Source organism: Rhinopithecus roxellana, chromosome 13 (genome assembly GCF_007565055.1).
Source record: "Rhinopithecus roxellana isolate Shanxi Qingling chromosome 13, ASM756505v1, whole genome shotgun sequence".
In the NCBI taxonomy this organism is placed as follows: Eukaryota; Metazoa; Chordata; class Mammalia; order Primates; family Cercopithecidae; genus Rhinopithecus; species Rhinopithecus roxellana.
The window spans coordinates 76,527,655-76,548,405 of NC_044561.1; the positions used below are offsets into that span (position 1 = coordinate 76,527,655).

At 49.2% G+C, this 20,751-nt stretch overlaps 1 protein-coding gene across 2 annotated transcripts in view; it reads left to right on the forward strand.

Annotated features, from left to right (window-relative positions):
- Positions 1-20,751, forward strand: part of BMP7 (bone morphogenetic protein 7) — a 97,511-nt gene that overhangs the window by 20,042 nt on the left and 56,718 nt on the right. For both annotated transcript variants that reach the window (XM_010365109.2, XM_030915757.1), the window contains exon 2: positions 16,475-16,667. In XM_010365109.2, coding sequence (XP_010363411.1) covers positions 16,475-16,667 — 193 coding nt within the window. The remainder of the gene's footprint in view (positions 1-16,474; positions 16,668-20,751) is intronic.

Sequence of the window (20,751 nt, forward strand, 5' to 3'; positions counted from 1 at the left end):
AACTTATTTAATTTTCATGACAGCCATTTCAGGTGGGGGCTATTATTAGCAGATAAATGAGCAGAGAGCGGGTAGTTGGCCCAAGAACACATACCCAGTTAAGCGTCATTGGATTTGGAAATCCGGTGCCTGAGCCTTCCCTCTTACACTTGATCCTGAACTGCTTCTCAGGCCTGAAGGGTAGGTTTGGAGCAGACCAGTCAACAGCAATGCTAATTGGAGAGTCTCACATGAGGGCAGGAGGAAGCTACATAGGGGTTTTACAGTTACGTGTGTCAGGCCTAATGCCCCATATATTTGCTTATCAAAGTCTCTGAAAACCAGGATGTCTTTAAATTGATTAAGATATTGGTATCTTTTCCCAAAGAGCTGCTGTTGAATTGATTGTGCCTCTTAGTATGGTGACATGTTTGTTGAGTAGAGCTGGCAATGAGTAAAGCTAACAACACTTATGAATAAAACTGCTAATTGAGTTTTAATAAAACTGCTTATTGAGGTGTAACATGTGTAGCATAGCATAGAAATCAAGAATACTTGTGTGTGTTTGCAAGGCAATCACACAGGGTAACCAGTGTGTAGATTAAGAAACAGAATCGACCAGAACCCCCTTGTACTTGTACCCAGGGGTAACTATTGTCCTGTTTTCTAGTAGCATAAATTAATCTTGCCTGTTTCTAAACTTTATATACATTTAATTATACAATAATGCTTTTAAATCACTAATCACAGGAGCAATGATTTGGAAAGAAGACCCCAAGTAGAACTTTTGGGAGTCTGTTTGCAACTCTTCCAGTTACATTTCATATAGAATACAAAATGTCATTTAAAAACCATTCTCTGGTCCCCGTGGGGTGCCTCATGCCTGTAATTCCAGCACTTCGGGAGGCTGAGGCAGGAGGATCACTTGAGCTCAGGAGTCTAAGGCTTCAGTGAGCTGTAATTACATCACTGCACTCCAGCTGAGGGTGACAGAGTGAGACCCTATCTCTATAAAAAATAAAAATAAAATAAAAAAAACACCAGTTTTTTGGTGTGATCTCATATTCTTCTGCTTCCCGCACCAGAAATAGGTTCAAAGGACAACCATGCAATTTTAAGGGTGTTTTGATACTTTAGCTTAGGAATTTAAGTTCAAGTTCTTACAATGTGGACTTGAAATGAGTAAGGCTCTCCACGATTTCCAGTTCCCACCAAATCTCCCCCATCAGCCCCTGGGGTGGCTTTTGTACGTCTCTGCACCATCCTGTTTTCAGAAATGAAGCTGATTACTCTGGTCCAGGGACAGAGTGTGGCTTTAAAGAAGACTCTTATTTTGAAAGGGAGACAGGGGCTGGGCAGGAAGGAAAGGCAGAACCATCTTTTCCTTCACTGCACCTGCATCTCATGGGCCTAATGAGTTTAGGTTGATGGAACCCAGGCCTCAGGAAGGATTATAAATTCTCATTTGATTTGATTTGCCTCTAAAATACCTTAAACCAGCTGTGTCTGCCCAGCTGACCCAAGCGTCTCTGGCTGCTCTGGGGGAAGGTCTGAGCAGGCCCCTCCTGTCCTGGGGAAAGGAGGGAGGATGGCAGCTTCACTTCCCCCACCTGGCTGCTCCTGGAGCCTGCTCTGGCCTGGCTGGGAGCAGGCAAGGCACAGGTCTCTGCTGCCTTCCCTGGTGGCCAGCCTCCATGTCCTTGAATTCTCCCAACAGCCGCAGAACTGGGGGCCTCTGTCCGTCCCCATTTTATAGGGAGAAAAAGTTGAGCCTTCCAGAGGTGGGTTAGCTTGTCCTGGGTCACTGCTGGTGATTGGCAGAGCCTGCATGTGAACCAGACCTCCAGGCCCCGCGGCCCATGCTCATCCCCAGTTCTCTCCTGCATCCTGGGCTGAGTGAGGCTGAGGAGCGGGTGTCTTCCTCCTGATTTGCTCATAGAGAGAGTTTCAAAACCCACTTCACTAAGTCTCCGGAGAAGCTGCTGAGTGCCCAGCAAGTGAGTGTGGGAGCTGGTGTGTGAACAGTGCTAAGCAACAGAGCAATCAGAGCGAATAGCTTCCAAGACTATCACATGTGCCAGGCACTCCACGGACACTCTCCTTTCCTCTGGTTCTCAGAGTGGGGTGTCTAGACCTGCGTTATCACCATCACCTGGGCATGTGTTAGACATTGATGCTCTTGGGCCCACCCTAGACCACCCACCTTAGACATGCTGGGAGTGGGGCCGAGTGGCCTGTGCGTTAATAAGTTTGCGTGTGACTCTGGGCATCCTGAGGGCGGAGCATGCCTGGTCTACTGTACTCCCGGGCTTTAACTGGCAGCCCAGTGGAGTCAGTGCTATTACCAGCTCCACCTGCATTTTACAGAAGAGGAGTGACACGCCCCAGCAAGTGGCAGAGCCGAGACTCGCCCTGTTGCCCAGCTCTGCTCTGGAAACCTGAGTCCTGCTCCTTTGCTCAGTTCTTACTCTCCTGGAGTTAAAATCTAGAAGAGAGGACAGTGGAGAAACAGGTCAGCAGGCCTCTCACCAAAATAATCCCAGTGTTTAGGCTATGGGAGGGAAATGAAAGAGGCTGAGAGGGAAGGAGGCCCAGGGAGAGTGTCAGTGGGGTTGAGACCAACTCAGCTGTGGGGAGGGGCCACAGTGCCCGGGCAGGCCTGGAGCAAAGCCTCTGCCGTCTTGAACTTGGCATGTCTGACAGTTATCAGCAGGATACCACTCGCCAGGTGCTTGGTGGGGAATGTTTGCTCCCCACGTGACCCCATGAGCAGCGTGGGGATCCTCATACCTGAACAGCCCCCATGCCAGGCCTCAAACCCACAAGTCAGGAGTTGAATTCCTGCTGCTTCCACAGAATTTCTCACACTGGGAACGCCATTTCTTTATTTTTTAAATTAATTATGTATTTTTTAGGTAGAGTCTTGCTGTGTTACCCAGGCTGGAGTACAGTGGTACGATCTCAGCTTACTGCAACCTCTGCCTCCCAGGTTCAAGCGATTCTTGTGCCTCAGGCTCCCGAGTATCTGGGACAACAGGAATGTGCCACCACGCCTAATTTTTGTATTTTTAGTAGAGACAGCGTTTCGGCATGTTGGCCAGACTGATCTTGAACTCCTGGACTCAAGTGATACACCTGCCTCAACCTCCTAAAATGCTGGGATTACAGGCGTAAGCCACCAATCCCAAGGTTTTAAAGAAAAACTTTCTCCTGCATCTCTGAGAACATAGGCGAGGACCCCCATTTGCAGTGGCCCCCTGCAAGCCCTTGGTGCAACAAAGCAGTGTGGGCAACAGCACCTCTGCAGTGATGGGGACACCTGAGATCTGACTGTCCACTAGGAAGGCCATGAGCCACATGCAGCTGTTTAGATTTTATTTTATTTTATTTTTTTGAGATGGAATTTTTGCTCTGTTGCCCAGGCTGGAGTGCAGTGGTGCCATCTTGGCTCACTGCAACCTCTGCCTCCTGGGTTCAAGTGATTCTTGTGCCTCAGCCTCCCAAGTATCTGGGATTACAGGCGTGTGCCACCATGCCTGGCTAATTTTTGTATTTTTAGTAGAGACAATGTTTCACCATGTTGGCCAGGCCAGGCTGGTCTCAAACTCCTGACCTCAACTGATCCACCTGCCTCACCCTCCCAAAGTGCTAGGATTACAGGTGTGAACCACTGTGCGTGGCAGCTGTTTAGATTTAAATTAATTACAATGAAATACAATTAAGCATTCAGATCTCAGTTATGGGAGCCACATTTCCAGCGCTTAGTAGCCCCACATGTCTCAGTGTGCCTTACCAGACAGCACAGATAGAGCCTCCAAGCTGCCCCGAGGTATTAGGGTAAACCGCATACAGGTCAAAACTGGTAGAGTATCAGCAGCTTTACATGGTACAGTCTAATAGGTGAGAAAAGGGACTTCAGAGAAATTCAGTCCTTTCCTTTGTTATGGGAGGAAGCTGAGGCCCAGTGAGCCTGGGGTTATACCAGCCAGCTCACAGTTCAGATGAGACCAAACCCCAGGTTTCTTGACCCTCTTGAACTCTGCCTGTCTGTTCAGGTCAAGGACTCTCAACTCAGCACTAGTCACATTTGGGGTTGGATGGGGGGCCATCCTGAGCATTGCGAGATGTTTAGCATTGTCCCTGGTAAACATGTTTAGCCGTGTCCCGAGGGGCCTTCATGGGAGTGAGGGGAGGACAGTCAGCTCTGGCTGAGAACCACTGGTTTAGGTGAAGACAGTAACTACTTTTCATTCTTTTCCCTCAATTTCAATGAGCTGAGGATGGGGTTGGAACTCAGAAATCCCTGGGGACTGTGTTCCTCCCTCTGGGAGGTGGGAAGCCATAGGCCAGGGGCTGCCTGGGTCTGTAGTAGAAGGAGCGGCATGTGCTTGCAGCCCGTTTTTCTTTTCAGCTGTATGGACGTCTGGGTTTTTTTAGGCAAAGAACTGGCCTCAGCTCTAGAGATAATTAAACCCATCTTTTCTCCCTCTCCCTGCCCCATCCCCTAAACTCTTTGGTTCATTCAATTCACAATGATAACATTGTTCAAGCAACACTGCACACATGTTGACATTGAAGTGTTTAATCTTGTGGTACAATCATTCCCTCTGGCCCCTACCCCAACATCTGTGCAGGCTGCAGACTCAGGGCTCATGACTAGAGGATGGCCTGGGAGATGCCTGGCCCGCCTGTGGTCTCCCCTGCGGGTCTCATGTCTCTGGACGCAGCCCCTCAGCACCTAACAAGGCAGCAGTGTCTCCAAAGACCCTCTTGGAGAGGCGGGCGGGTAGGACTCCAGGTGGTATTGCTGGCAGCTGAAGCATTTGGTGGAAAGTTCGAGAGGTGAAGCAGCTCAGGGACAGGAGAGACAATGCTGCCTGTGTGCCCTCTGCCAGGCAGGGCCCTGCCCCCCAATCTGGGGGCCTGGGGAGGGGTGACGAGGAGATGGGTGAATGCTACAAAACCTTCAGGCCGTCAACCTCTCTCCCTCAAGGATTGGCATTAGGCAGAAGCAAAATTTACAAGCCTGGGAGGGAGCTGAGTCGGATGCAGAGCCTTCACTTTGAGTTTAGCTTTGGAGATTTATGTGGCGAGCACATTAAGTGTGCCAAGAGCGTGGTTCAGCTCAGAGCTGTCCTTGTCGAATCATCACCACAGCTAAGAGGTCACTGGTAGCTCCTGTGTGAGGAAGAGAGCTGGTATGGCTGAGTGGGGAAGAGTACGGACCTTTGAGGATTTACATCAGCTGTGTGACCCTGGGCAAGAGTCCGTCTGAACCTCAGTGTCCTCATCTGGAAAGTGGGCATGATGTGTGCCCCTGCCTCTGAGTGGGGTTTTCATAAAGATTCAATGAGATGATGTACAGGACATGTGAAGTGGCAGCCAGGCCAGTGGGAGGGCCTCTAAAATGCTGGCTGCCCACCTCACAGCCATCAGGATGGCCCCTGATATGGTTTGGCTGTGTCCCCACCAAATCTCAACTTGAATTTTGTCTCCCAGAATTCCCACGTGTTATGGGAGGGACCCAGGGGGGAGGTAATTGATTCATGGGGGCCGGTCTTTCCCATGCTGTTTTTGTGACATTGAATAAGTCTCACAAGATATGATGGTTTTATCAGGGGTTTCCACTTTTGCTTCTTTCTCATTTTTGCTTGCCGCTGTCATGTAAGAAGTGCCTTTCACCTCCCACCATGATTCTGAGGCCTCCCCAGCCATGTGGAACTATAAGTCCAATTAAACCTCTTTTTCTTCCCAGTCTTGGGTATATCTTTATCAGCAGCATGAAAATGGACTAATACAGTAAATTGGTACCAGTAGAGTGGGGCGTTACTGAGAAGATACCCGAAAATGTGGAAGTGACTTTGGAACTGGCTAACAGGCAGAGATTGGAACAGTTTGGAAGGCTCAGAAGAAGAGAGGAAAATGTGGAAAAGTTTGGAATTGCCTAGAGACTTGCTGAATGGCTTTGTCCAAAATGCTGATAGTGATATGGACAATAAAATCCAGGCTGAGGTGGTCTCAGATGGAGATGAGGAACTTGTTGGGAACTGGAGCAAAGGTGACTCTTGTTATGTTTTAGCAAAGAGACTGGTGGCATTTTGCCCCCACCCTAGAGATTTGTGAAACTTTGAACTTGAGACAGCTGATTTAGGGTATCTGGCGGAAGAAATTTCTAAGCAGCAAAGCATTCAAGAGGTAACTTGGGTGCTGTTAAAGGCATTCAATTTTAAAAGGGAAACAGAGCACAAAAGTTCAGAAAATTTGCACCTTGACTATGTGATAGAAAAGAAAACCCCATTTTCTGGGGAGAAATTCAAGCCTGCTGCAGAAATTTGCATAAGTAGTGGGAGCCTAATGTTAATCCTCAAGACTGTGGGGAGAATGTCTCCAGGCCATGTCGGAGACCTTCATGGCAGCCCCTCCCATCACAGGCCTGGAGGCCTAGGAGGAAAAAGTGGTTTCATGGGCCAGGCCCTGGGTCCCCCTGCTGTGTGCACCCTAGGGACTTGGTGCCCTGTGTCCCAGCCACTCAAGCCATGGCTGAAAGGGGTCAATGTACAGCTTGGGCTGTGGCTTCAGAGGGTAAAGCTTGGCAGCTTCCACATGGTATTGAGCCTGTGGGTGCCCAGAAGTCAAGAACTGAGGTTTGGGAATCTGCACCTAGAATTTCAGAAAATGTATGGGAATGCCTGGATGCCCAGGCAAAAGTTTGCTGCAGGAGCGGGGCTCTCATGGAGAACCTCTGCTAGGGCAGTGGGGAAAGGAAAAGTGGAATCAGAACCCCCACACAGAGTCCCTAGTGGGGTGCAGCCTAATGGAGCTGTGAGTAGAGGGCCACTGTCCTCCATACCGCAGAATGGTAGATCCACCAACAGCTTGAACTGTGTGCCTGGAAAAGCCACAGTCATTTAACGTTTGACACCAGCCCATGAAAGCAGCAGCTGGGAGGGAGGCTATACCCTGCAAAGCCACAGGGACAGAGCTGCCTAAGACCACGAGAAGCCACCTTTTGCATCAGCGTGACCTGGACCTGAGACCTGGAGTCCAAGGAGATCATTTTGGAGCTTTAAAGTTTGACTGCCCTTCTAGATTTCAAACTTGCATGGGCCCTGTAACCCCATTGTGCGGCCAATTTCTTCCATTTGGAATGGCTGTATTTACCTGATACCTGTACCTCCATTGTATCTAGGAAGTAACTAGCTTGCTTTTGGTTTTATAGGCTCACAGGCAGAAGGGACTTGCCTTGTCTCAGATGAGACTTTGGACTGTGGACTTTTGAGTTAATACTGAAATGAGTTAAGACTTTGGGGAACTATTGGGAAGGCATAGGTGGCTTTGGAATGTGAGGATATGAGATTTGGAGGGGCCAGGGGTGAAATGGGTTTGGCTGTGTCCCCACCAAATCTCAACTTGAATTGTATCTCACAGAATTCCCATGTGTTGTGGGAGGGACCCAGGGGGAGGTAATTGAATCATGGGGGTTGGTCTTTCCCATGCTATTCTCATGATAGTGAATAAATCTCACAAGATCTCATGGGTTTATCAGGGGTTTCAGCTTTGCTTCTTCCCCATTTTCTCTTGCTGCTGCCATGTAAGAAGTGCCTTTTGCCTCCCACCATGATTCTGAGGCCTCTCCAGCCATGTGGAACTGTAAGTCCAGTTAAACCTCTTTTTTTTTTCCTGGTCTCGGGTATGTCTTTGTCAGCAGCATGAAAACGGACTAATACAGTCACCATCAAACAAAACAGAACAGAAAATCACAAGTGGTGGTGGACATCTGGAGAAATTGGAACCCTTCCCGACTGCTGGCGGGAAGGTAAAATGCTGTAGCCACTATGGAAAACAGTATGGTGCTTCCTCCAAAATATTGAAGATAGAACTACGATATGACCTGGCGATTTCACTTCTGGGTATATCCCCAAAAGATTTGAAAGCAGGGTCTCCAAGAGATATCTGCACACCCATAGTCACAGCAGCGTTCCTCACAATTGCAAAAACGTGGAAGCCCACCATTCAGGGATGAATAAACAAAACGTGGCCCATCCAGACAGTGGAATATTATTCAGTCTTACAAAGGAAGGACATTCTGACAGGCTACAGCACAGATGAAACTTGAAGACATTTTGTTAAGTGAAATAAGCCTGTCACAAAAGGACACATACTGTGTGATTCCATTTATAGGTGTTGCCCAAAGCAGTCAGATTCATAGAGACAGAAAGTAGAAGGGTGGGTGCCTGGGGCTGGAGGAGGGAGGAAGAAAGGGGAGTTAGTGTTTAATGGGGACGGAGTTTCGGCATTGCAAGATGAAGAGTCCTGGAGACTGGATGTGCAAGAATGGCATCCCTTGTGTTTAAAATGACTGAACTGTACACATAAAAGTGGTTAGAATATTAAATGGTATATTCTGTGTATTTTGCCACAATTAAAAATAAAATTTTAAAAAATGGTGACTGTTTACCTGGCTTAGGGGTTCCATAGGTTGTCAGAGCTGCAATCTAAGTGAGCTTCTACGAACTGCTCTGGTACAGTACAGCTGAGGGCTCTCAGGTCCTTGCTGGGGTGGCCAGAAAGTCCTTGTTGAATGAGTACAGTGGAGGTGTTATCTGGACAATACGTATCATTGTCGACTTCTAGGCGATGTTCTGTTTCTCTGGGCATAGGGCATTCTCCTCCCTTCTCCCAAGAGCTGCGTGTGTCAGTGTGGCCTCCCCAGGCTGTTCATGTTATTAAGAGAACATTTTCCTGTTAGAGTAGTGGAGTTATTGCATGCCTCTGGCGGCTTTTCCAAGCTCCTTAATCTTGCCATGGAAATCTTTGAATGAATGAATGAAGAGTCGTCATCAAATTTCACATCCCTGAAATTGCGGGCCATAAACTGCCTTCTAACAGCAGCCAGGGATAAGTCAGCTCCAGTGAGTTCTGGTGTATGCCAGAACCTTCCAGATGAGCTATAGCCCTCCAGGAAAAGAACGAGCCAGGGTTGGTAGTTTCAGAGTTAAATGGGCACCCGGGAAGTGCCGGGATATGGGGCCCTAAGCAGTCCTCGGGTCCGTGAAAACCCAGTTCTAACTTCTGGTTATAATGTAGACTTTGATAAGTTCTTTTAGTTCCTTGAGCCTCATCCTCATTAAAGCGGGGTGCAGAGGTCTGTCCCCAGCCCTTAACTGGAGCTGAAGAACGCTTAGGACTAGTTTGTGCTCACAGAAACCAGACTCTGAGTGAGGAACTCTAATGCTGGACTTGTGGTTTTTGCCTGGAAAGCATCCCTTCGCTCATAAAATATTTGTTCCTGCCTTGTAGTTTAGCAGCATCTTTGGGGGCAGTGAGAGGACCGCATAGTCTGGAAGATTAACCGTTTTTTTTTCTGAAGACCATAAAGTTTTGGAAGGAGCTGCTGGGTGATTATTTACTATCCATTTATCAACTCTTTCCAGCCCTGGCTGGGAGAGCGGCTTCAGGAGGAAATGAAGGCGGCTTTGCCTGGGCTGATGGTTTCCCTTTTCATGGATACAAATATCTTTCATATGCAACTGGCCACAGTCTTGCTCGTCAGGTGTTTTTTTCTGCGTGGCTGTCCCCATGAGAGCTGCTTCCTGAGGTCTCTGAGCAGCCAGCGACCAAATCCAGTGAATGGTCACTGGAAGAGGAATCTCCCTGCCCCCTTTCTCTGAATCTGGCCACTGTTGGGCCATCTTGCCCTGCCTGTCCTCTGGTCCTGCCCTTCCTTTGGACCAAGTCCTTCTGGTGGCATCGTTCTCCTTCTCCCAGGCAGTCCCAAAATATCGCTTCAAGGTCATGCTGGTCTTTCTCATCATAAATGCATTTTTCCTGCATAACTTGATCCATAAACCCAATTCAACAGCTCCGAGCTTGAGCATTCTTGCCAGGGTTATCTAAACCTCTTTTTTCAACTGTCCAGTTGAATTTTCTGCAGGTCATCTCAAGTTTCACCTGTCTGCAGCCACACGTGTTTTCTTCCCCACCGCTTCACCTGAGCGTTCTCTCCTGCACTGACATCTACTGATGGTGTTATCGCCCTCCTGGCACTCCAGGCCAGCAGTGGGCAGCATCCTCTAGTTCCCCCTCTTCATATGCTCGCTTTGGACCCATTGTCTTGTCCCTTCCCCTAGAGAAGCACTTCTGGTCCATTACACTTCTGGGGTCCTGACAAGGGATGGAAAATGCTAACATCTTTTCTCTTGAGCCAGTCAGGATTGATAGTGGCTGCCTGGGTGCCAGAATTAAGAAAAGAGTGTTGCGATTGTTTAGTGATGCCTGCCTCGGGTGCCAGGAGGGAGGAGCAGGGCGCATGTACTGGGTATGCATCATCTCTGATCCAGAGCCGCCTCTGAGCTCCCTGCCTCTGTCCTTACTCCCTATAACCAATCCACTTTCCACAGGGTCACCAGTCCTCTATCTAAAATAGATCTGGTCAGGACACTGCCTTGTGTCTAACAAGGGAGGAAGCCATCATGGTTGATGACATCAAAGATCAACCCCTTAGCTTGACATTCAGGCATTTTCCCAATGAGGAATTTGTTGCTTTTTTCTTGTTATTCTCAGCAAACTTCTCACCTAAACTCTCCAGCATGCCCTGTTTCTTGTCTCTTGGGCCCTCGGTCACGCTGTTCCCTCTGCCTGCAGTGCCCTTCCTTGTCCTCTGGGGCTAGTGGGCCTCCGTTCTTCCTTAAGCGTCCATTCAGCACCTCTCTTGGGAAGAACCACCACCTGCAGAGCTGCCTCCCACCTTCTTTATGCCTAAACACAGGCACTGGGATTTGCCAACATCAGCGAAAATGAACGATCTCTTTAGGGACTATGTCTCCTTTGGCCTCATACCCTGTTTCCCCAAAATTGTTGCCATGGAAACAGTCAGATGTGGAACTAAAGCTGAATGTGCCTACCCTCTGACCCAGAAATCCTGCTTCAAGACATTTACCCAGTGGACACGTGTTCACCAAAAACCATGCACAGGAGTATGCATTGCAGCACAGTTTGTCTCAAACTGGAAACTCCCCAAATGACTATAACAAAATGAGTTGTGTCCTATTCATATGACAGGGTTTTAGACAGCAGTGGGAATGCATGGACCACTGGTACGCGGAACCACATGAATGAGGCTATCGAAAGCTGCAGACGCAGAAGAGAACACATTTGTGATTCCATAGTCAGGTGTCATAGAGGCAGAGCCAGTCTGCGGTTTTGGGTATTAGGAAGGCAGTCAGCCTTAGGGAAGCAGGGACTGGTGTTTGGGAGGGGCCCCTATCGGGACGACTTCAGAGCTGGTAATAAATGTTTTGTGTCCTGCTCTATGTGTATTCACGTTGTGGAAATTCATCACACTTGCTGAATGCTTGTCTGTGTGCCTTACTGTGTGTACATTGTCAACAAAGTAGTTTACTTAAACTAGAAAGGAATTGCGTGAAGAGGAATGTGTTCAGTGTGGAAGATTTATGAGACCCTGCTAAACATCAGGCTGTGCAGGGCATGGGATCCAGAGCTGAGACAGTCATGGGTCCTGTTCTTACAGAGCTCAGTCAAGGGAGATTACTTACATTTGGGAATGATCCAAGTCTGAAGAAAGCAGTTTTCATGGTGAATGGTCATCTGGAGAGAACACAGCTACCTGGAAGTGTTTCCTGCCCATCCATTTCCACTTCTGGGTGTATATATAATTGGGCTTGTGTGTGTTTTGCTCGGAACTGCCTTGGTTGCAGTCAGGCAGTAGCCTGACTAGAGTTAGCTTAAAGGGGACTTCTTTGAAGGCTTTCAACGTAGCTCATAGATTAGAAGAGCTGAAACCCAAACTTCAGGAAGGGCAGAGACTACCAGACCAGGGGATCAACCTAGCAGGTCTCTCTCCTCAATTCCAACCTCAGTCCTCTGTACTTGGAAGCTTCTTTCTCACAGACCAGCCTTCCCTGCAGGGTGCTGGCAAGGGGCTTCCTGGAGCACTGGATTACATCCTTAGAAATCAAGGCAGGGAGAGTGAATAGGGGCTCTTTCATACCAGGTTCCAATAAAAATAAAAGAAGGCCTATGTGTGGCCAAGGTTAAGACTGGCTTCCTCCCGTCCCTCAACTGGGGAGAAGAGAATCATGGAACAAGATGGTGGCTCCCTTGGAGTCCCATGGCTCAACTGGGACAGTGATGATGGATTCTCCAAGAGAGACAGACACACGAGGGATGGGGAGTGGGGGTGGGGGGACATGGACAAGGCTCCTTATCACCTGTGCATCGCAGTGAGCCATGCCCCAACTTTGCTCATCCTGATGAGCTATGTATGCCCAGCACAAAGTGACCCCCCAGGCAATAGAAATATATCTTCTGTACTGTTTTCTTGTGTTTGTAACAATTTATTGTGTTCATTTAGTTTTGTGTATTATGATGTACAGCTGTACATATGCATATATTTGGGTTCATACCCCTAATTTTTAGGGTGTTAAATACTGTCCCATAAAGCACGACTCTGAATACTGCAGGTTCTGTTTAAGCATGAGCTGCCCTTTGCAAGTCTACACAGTGGGTTGCCAGTTTCTTTGGTTGTGGCCCTCCCTTTGTGTCAGACAACCACAACTTAGGGGTTTGCCTGAATATTTCTCATAACTGTAGGTGGGAGGAAGAACGCCAGATGTTAGGGAGAGGCAAGGTACTCCTGAGTGATGCTGGGGGCAGGTGTGACTCCTATCTGGGACATAAGTCTTCCCTGACGTGACAAAGGATCACGTGGCGGTGGGGGGGGGGGGGGCGCCCGAGTGGGCAGCTTCTTGTTCCTACCTGCCTCTAACCCATTATCGACACCCTACAGCCCAGAATTTCCCCTCTTAGGGTCAGTTTTGGGGCTATTTCGGGTTTTTGTAAAAGAGAGACACTGGTCTTGTCTTTGGGACAGTGATGGGGCTGCTTTCTGTCAGGATGGTGTTTTCTGGAATCCATTTTCATTGGACTTATCTTTTGGTCTTGGGGATTTAGGTCCTTTTAATTTTTTGAAGATGAAAGACCTTTGTTAATGCCTGTGAGCTCTCTCAGCCCTTGGGGTGCTGGGATGTAACAAGGTAGAGGGAGGAAAAGCTGGAATCCTAGGCTCTTGGCTTCCTAAGGAAGCTTTTCCCTGTAGGCATGGGGAGATGTCAACTCTAGACATTTAGTTTAAAACTCAAGTCCTGGGTAATCAACTATATACAGTAACTTTAGAAGAAAGTGTAAAGACATATTTTCACCTGAAAAATACATGCAAGCTTCTACCTGTTTTAGTGGTAACGATTCAATCGTCTAGAGACTTGAGTTGAAATGGTCCAGATTCCATACTGTGGAGTGGCTTCTATAGAAAAGGAAAACCTTGGAAAGATGAGATTTGGAATTTGGTTTGGACTTTGAATTATCCACTGCTTATTTGTGTGTGTGTGTGTGTGTGTGTGTGTGTGTGTGTGCGCGCGCGCGCGTACTTCATGACTGTTCTTTCTTTGATAATGGATACAAAATCATTTTCAGAACATGTGACAATGTGGGTTTCAGGGAGAACAGAGTAATATTGTGGCTCCTGCTTCTCATAGTCTCCAATTAATTAATGAAGGAAATCCTCTCAGAAAGCCATACCAAGGAGCCCACAAATGTTTGCAAGAAATTTAGTTCCTCACTTTATCCCTGAGTTGCTTTTTAGAAGAGAAACCTTGTAACTCCGATACCTTAACAGTTAAGATACAGTTTATCTTACATATTAAAAACAGTTGTACCTGCAGCTGTTGCAACAAACCTTGTGTTTGTGATTATGTATCAGTGTTTTCTTTCTTCATTGGGCATGACTCTAATGATTGTACCTGTGTTTGTGTCATGCTTATTCAAACATATCTTTATTGCTCGGTCTATTGCACTTTTTATTTTCAAATGTAATCATAAGTGCACTGTGTAAATGCCCACAGCACATGTTGATTGTCATTCTTCTGGCTCATTGTTTTAGAGGACCTGTAACAAAGGCAGACTCAAATGGCTCTCCTGTGGCTTTCTCCTGTGAGCAAATGGCTTCTGTGATCTTCCCAACAACTCCATGAGAAAGGGCCATTGTTACTATCTCTAGGGAGAGGGGAACACACAGGGATTAAGTAGCTTGGGGAAGGTCACACAGCTGGTAAGTGGCACAGCCAAGATCAAACTCAGGCCACCTGGCTCTAGAGAGTGTGAAGGTCAAGAGGGTGAGCTTTGGAGTTCAGCCGCTCACCTGGCTTGTGACCTTTGAAAGTTACCTGGCCCCCCTGAGCCTCAGTTTCTTCATCTGTAAAATGGGGATCAGTCCTGCCTCATGGGGTTCCATCAGATGCTGGCAAAGAGTGCTCAGTGTGGGGCTCACAGAGTAAGCACTCAGTAAACATGCGCTTTGCACTTCTGGGCTCTTCAGCCGTCCTCAGTTGTAAAACAGATGCTCCCCAGCCCCTTTCTCTGCTCCGTCTGATTGTGTATCTCCCAGTGGGGCTGTTCTGAAGCTGGGTTCATCCAGCGCTGGGAGCAGGGAACTGAGGTTTGCTGGGGACCCACTGTGTTCAAGGCATTGCACTTTGCTCCTGTGCATGATTGCAGGAGCAACCCTCTCTGCTGAAAGTTGAATCACGGCACACTTCAAAGGCTCCTCCTGGCCTTTGGAGGTCTGGCCATGCTCCGGTGGAGAACAGAGACGGTTGGAACAAGACTTCATCTGTGCTTCACCTCTCCTGGTCCCCTGGAGAAAAGCACTTGAGAAGCCATGAGTTGTCCCAAGACTGTGCCACCTCCTTCATGGGCAGACCTGGCCTCTTCCACCTCTTTCCTAGCACACTCTTCAAAGCCTCTTAGATGCAATGGTTTGGGAGAACAGCTTCCAGGGTAACTAAAGCTGTACATACACAATTCCACTTCTAGACATACGGTGACGTGGATGAATTACACCAGCACTGCTAAATGAAAGAAGCCAGATATAAAAGAGGGTATAGTGTATGAGGCCCTGCAGGGACTGTTCAAAACCAGGCAAAACTAACCTATAGTTTGAGAAGTCCAGGGAGGGAAGTGGGGTGTTTTGTCTCTTGACCCAGAGGAATCTCCATGACTGGTTTTACTTTGGTTTACACACATGCTACATGTATGCAGCAGTGCAGTTAAAAAGTTCTAGCAAGCAAGCAAAGGAACGCCCCTTGCTGAGCTGTTCATGCAGCCACAGAGATGCATGGTGGTTCAGGCCTCTGGTTTGGGCAGGACCTGGGCTTGAATCCCAGGTCTTTGACCCTGGGGAGGTCACTGGACACCTCCTGGGTCTCAGGTGCATGCTCCACCTACCTATGTGGGATTGTACTCACCTCCTCGGGCTGCTCACCTTTTAGGGCTGGCATGAGGGTCGACTGAACTGGAAAGGTGACAGAGGACTGGCCCCGGGCAGTCCCACAGTACACAGTCAGACCCTTTGCCCTGCCTTCCCACCTGGGGTCACCTCCGGAGGCTCACTTGGTTCCCAAGTGGCTGCCCTTTACAGAGACTCCTGCCTTCTCTGTAAATCAAAGGGGGGGATTGGTGACATCCCCATGGCCTTCTCTCTCTCTTTCAACCCCCACCCCCACTCTGCCATTCACTTATTTTACTGCTGTTAGTCTACTGCTGTGGCTGTAAACCTTGGCATCTCATTAGAAATATCTGGGGGTGCTTTAAGAAGATATTGATTCCCTTGGTTCAGGAGGGGGTAGGAGTAGCTGTGTGCTGGAGCCCGCTGTGTGCTTCTCTTCCCATCCATGTCCAGCAACCTCACATTGGTATCTCGAAATCTGCCAAGATGGTGGTATTTACACTGTGGAGTCAGCAGGCACTTCAGATTAGGTCCCAGAGAGCCGGTTGTTAAATGTTTACCAGCCCACACCTGGGCCAGGACATCAATATTTTCTAAAAGTGTCCACAATGATTTTCATGTGCTTTCAGGGCTGAGAACCCCTGAGACGTCCCATAGTAGGCACAGTAAGGTTTCTGCTTACCAACAATAGCTAACAGTTATCCAGCCCTAGCAGATGTTAAACTATTTGTGTGAATGAGATCATTCAACCCAGACCACAACCCACGAAGGAGGATTATGATCCCCATTTTTTAGATGATGAAATTGGGTTCCATAGAGGTTTTTTGTTACCTTATCTAGGGCCACTCTGTTGGTTATTGGCTAAGGCCAGATTCCAACCCAGGCCTGAGCCCCTGGGACCTGAGTCTGGCCAGGACCTCTTGGATGGCTGTGGTTAGTGCTCTACTTTTCCCAGCAGGTTGGACGCAAAATCATGCTCTTGTCGTTCAGGATGACCATGGGGACCATGGGGTCTGAGCCCGTGACCCTCTAGTCTGCAGTGTGTCAGTGCGGAAGGAGCAGTTGTCACTGGGGTCACTGGCAACAGGAATGCCTCCATCTAGCTTAGGCAAGATGCTTGAACTCAGAGCCTGAGAGTGAAACCCAGACACTAATAAGCTTTCGGTGTTGGTGTGTGTTCTCTTCCTCTTCCAGTGGAACATGACAAGGAATTCTTCCACCCACGCTACCACCATCGAGAGTTCCGGTTTGATCTTTCCAAGATCCCAGAAGGAGAAGCTGTCACGGCAGCCGAATTCCGGATCTACAAGGACTACATCCGGGAACGCTTCGACAATGAGACGTTCCGGATCAGCGTTTATCAGGTGCTCCAGGAACACTTGGGCAGGTGGGTGCTGTACGAGTATCTGGGAGAGGTGCTGAGTTTCTTCTGGGGGCAGAGGAAAAAGGGGGTGATGGCCAGAGGATGGAACAGATTGGTGCAGCCACGTGCCAGGCCCTGTACCAGATTATCCCTTCTAAAGAAGGTGTATGGTGTATGTCACTTTCTTAATACCATGACCGACAACGAATTCAGGAATAGTAGAAGGCCAGGGAGCCCGAGGATGCATGGTACCATAGGGGTATATATAGGCAGTCTGGATCTGGCTGGGTGCTAAGGGACATAGAAGAAAAGGGGAAGGGGAAAAAACATTTTTGAAGGGCTACCTCTCTCCCATTCCTTACTCTGAAACCCAGTGCACGATGTCAGGCAACTAATTAAGGTGGCCATCTAAAATAAAATGTTAGGGGAAGAAAAAAACCCAAACCAAAAATAAACAGAGAACTCTTAGCTTCCAAGAATCACTAGGTCAGAAACCAAACATGTGTGTTGAAAGTCTTTAATTTATCGAGATGCATTAATTTCAAGGTCTTGTGAGAAGTAAGGAGGCTAAGAAAAAGGGCTGGGACATTTAGCAGGTACATTCTATTCAGACAGTCTGGAGGCGAAAATGACCAAGGTCCTATTACTTAGTGGCTGGGTTACTGGACCCCTCAGGCTGTCAGACGTCTGCCGTCCCCACTGGGCAGGGAAATTAATGGAAGAAAGGTGGTGTGGGCGCCTCCTTGTGATGTGCAGGCCTAGCATCTTCAGCTAGAAAGGGGACTTGTTACCATAGACAGGGACAGAAAAACCATCACAGCCACGTTTGCCAAGCACTGCTATTTGGCGGGGGCGGGGGGGTGGTCATCTAAGTACCAAGAAAACAAAACTGTCTTGAGTGTTTCCAGTGGTTTTCACTTGAGATATCTTGTTTCACATTCACCGTAGCCTTCAGAAGTGGTGGCTCATCTGTAAAACGGGGAGAACTAAAGTGGCCCGAAGCCAAAGAATGAGGCCACCCAGAGAGAACGTGGCCACGTTAGGACGTGAGCCCAGGTTTGCAAAGCTGGAGCCCACGCTTATGAACGATATTTCTTTCAAAAATTTGTTTTTAGGCTGGGTATGATAGCTTATGCCTGTAATCCCAGCACTTTGGAAGGCCAAGGTGGGTGGATCATTTGAGGTCAGGAGTTCGAGACCAGCCTGGCCAACATGGTGAAACCCCATCTCTACTAAAAATATAAAAATTAGCCAGGTATAGTGACACGTGCCTGTAATCCCAGCTACTTGGGAGGCTGAGGCAGGAGAATTGCTTGAACCCAGGAGGAGAAAGTTGCAGTGAGCCAAGATGGTGTCACTGCACTCCAGCCTGGGTGACAGAGCGAGACTCTGTCTCAAAAAAAAAAAAAAAAAAAAAAAAGAGTTTTTGAGTAGGCAAGACATGCTCATGGTATAAAATCAAAAGGAAAGAGAAGGAACCACAGTGAAAATGAAGGCTCCCAGCTCCTGCTGAGGCAGCCCCTGCTGCCAGTTTCTGGAGTCTCCTGAAATCAGCGAAGGGATCTGGGTTGCTGTTTTCACCTGTGGCACCCCACAGTGCATTCACTCCTGCCCCTGGCTTTTGTTGTTGGATGATGAACCTCAGCAGCCCTTTCCAGTGGTTCACGTGGGGTGCCCTCGTCCTCTGAGTCACCTCACTGTTCCACAGCATGGAGTGTGCTGTCTTTCGTGCGTGCACACTGGCCCCTCTGTTCTGTGATGGACGGTGCCGCAGGGCGGGTACCCTCACTGACACAACTGTTCATGTCTATCAGCCCTATAAAGTTCTAGAGGTAGAATTGTGGGGTCAGAGAGCCACACGTGGGTGGCTTTGGTAGACACTGCTGAGCAGCTCTCCTGGGAGGTGACATCGGCATCTACTCCCAGCAGCCAGGGAGCTTCTTTCTTAGGACGAAACCACAACCTCTGTGTCCAGGCTGTTATCTGGATCCTCCACTCAGCTCTGGCAGCTCTTGGTCCTTCCTGCTGGCTTCATGGGTACCTGGTCCCATCATGGTCTGAGGTGTCTTTGCTGTCTTGCCTGAGATCCACGGGGTGGATCCTGAGGGCTACAGGGTTGGGCAGCAGGCCTGAGCACTGTGTTTGGAGCAGGGACGGGCGTTCCAGGCGTCCTCCCTGCCAGGCTGCTGGCAACAAGCAACTTGGGCTGGGGATGCCCATTCTGGTGCTGGGGTCCTGCTCCGGGGGGCTTCTGGGCTGCTGGGTGGCTGAGTCCCCCCTCAGCACAGGTACCTGCTGCATGCCATGCCTGAGGGCATCGACCAGAACGAACTAGACATGAGTCCATGCCCTCTGGAAGCTCACGTTCCAGCAGAGGAGAGGACATGGCGGGTGGGAGCATTGAGCAGGGAAGGGAGCAGGGTGAGAAGCAGTGGAGGGAAAGACCGAGCTGCTTTCTTTAGGTTTCTACATGTTCTTCCTGTGCCTCCTGCAGCAAAGCCTCCATTCTTCAGAAGTTAAATGGTTAAATTGAACAAATATTATTTATTCATTTTTTTTGGACAGGTTGTTTTGTTTTTGAATCTAGAACCAAGATACCCCTATTATGTAGTTCCCTAGCTATTAAGAGCATGGATTCAAATTCTGCCACCAGGTACCCGTGTGACCTTGGGAAAGAGTCATCTCTCAGAGCCTCAGTTTTTTCCTTTGTAAAATGGGGATAATAATTGGATCTCCCTTCCAGAGTTGTGCTGTGGATGGAAGGGGGTGACATACTTACAACAGTGTCTCACACACAGGAAGTGCTCAATAAATGGTCACCTGCGTTAGTATCATCGTCATCACAGCAGGAAGTGGAGCAAGACCTCCCTGGGAAGATAAGAGCCCTGGGTGGTGGCTGTGGCACTGCCTTCCTGTGTATGTCCACTGAGCCAGTTCCCCTAATTCTGCAGTCTCCCAGTGGGAACAAAGGCCCGAGCTTGAAAAAGCTCTTTGAATCCCCCACACTTCTGCCAGCTCGCCTGTTCAGAGATGGGGCTATTCTTTGCGTGTCCCCAGCCTGGGCCCGCACGGCTTCTTCCAGCTGAAGGCCTCCTGCAGATCTCAGCCCAGGGGAGCCCAGACCCTGCCCTGCTGCCCCCGCCGTGTGGCTGCCTTGGTCTCTGTGCTGCCAGCCGTCCAGCTGTGCAGGGCTGGGACATCTGACAAGTTGTGCCTGAGCTCCAGGAAAGCCCTGGGGGTGCTGGGGATTAGCTGGCTTTGGGTCGGCCTCAGCGTCTCTCCCCTTGTGGGAGTCACTTTCCACTGAGTCCTCTTGATCTCTCGGAATCCAGATTAAATTCCGATAATGAGCTGAGCTGGAGGCCTTCCACAGCCCTGTGGCTCTGTTTAAAGCGCGGCCCCAGACAGCTGGAAAGACAAGTTGGATCCACCCTTGGCGGGCTGTGGAGCGAGTGGGGGATAAGAGGCAGGTCTGGGGACAGTGGCCTTGGCTCCAGAGGCCTCGCTGGGGCGAGAGGGGACTGCTAAAGGATTGGAGTCTTATCCTCATTTTCTGAACCCCAGGCCTGAGGCCAGGCCAGCTGGGGCCTGGCTTCCAGGAGCTGGACTTGCTACTCTCCCCGTTGGTGCAGATTTTGGTTCCAGGTGAAGGTGAAGATGTTTGGGGTAGGGGTCATGCTGTTTGCCCTGTTTCTACTGTGGAACTGGGACCTGGCATCTTCCATCCCAGCCTTCCCCGTCTCTCCCTGAGCATATCCCAGGCTTGCCCTACTCCGCAGCACTGCCGCACATGTAGGTGATACACTCTGCTTTGGGAGCTGGCCTATGAGAACCTCCCTGGAAGGCCAAGACCAGTCAGGGCAGCAGAATCTGCTCCAAGGGAGTCAGCTGCCACCAAGGTCGAGATGATATCGGCAACTGGATGAAAATGTCCCCTGGTTCATCTCAGCAACTTTGGCTGCCAGGAGGGTGACCTCAGTGTGGTCTCCAGGGCCAAGATTTGGATCAGCTGCAGTCTGAGTCACTCTGAGGAAGAGGGAGCTGCCCCCTGCCCGTCCCCACTGCACAGGATGGATTGGCAGAGGAGGCCTGGGCTCAGCTTCCTGGG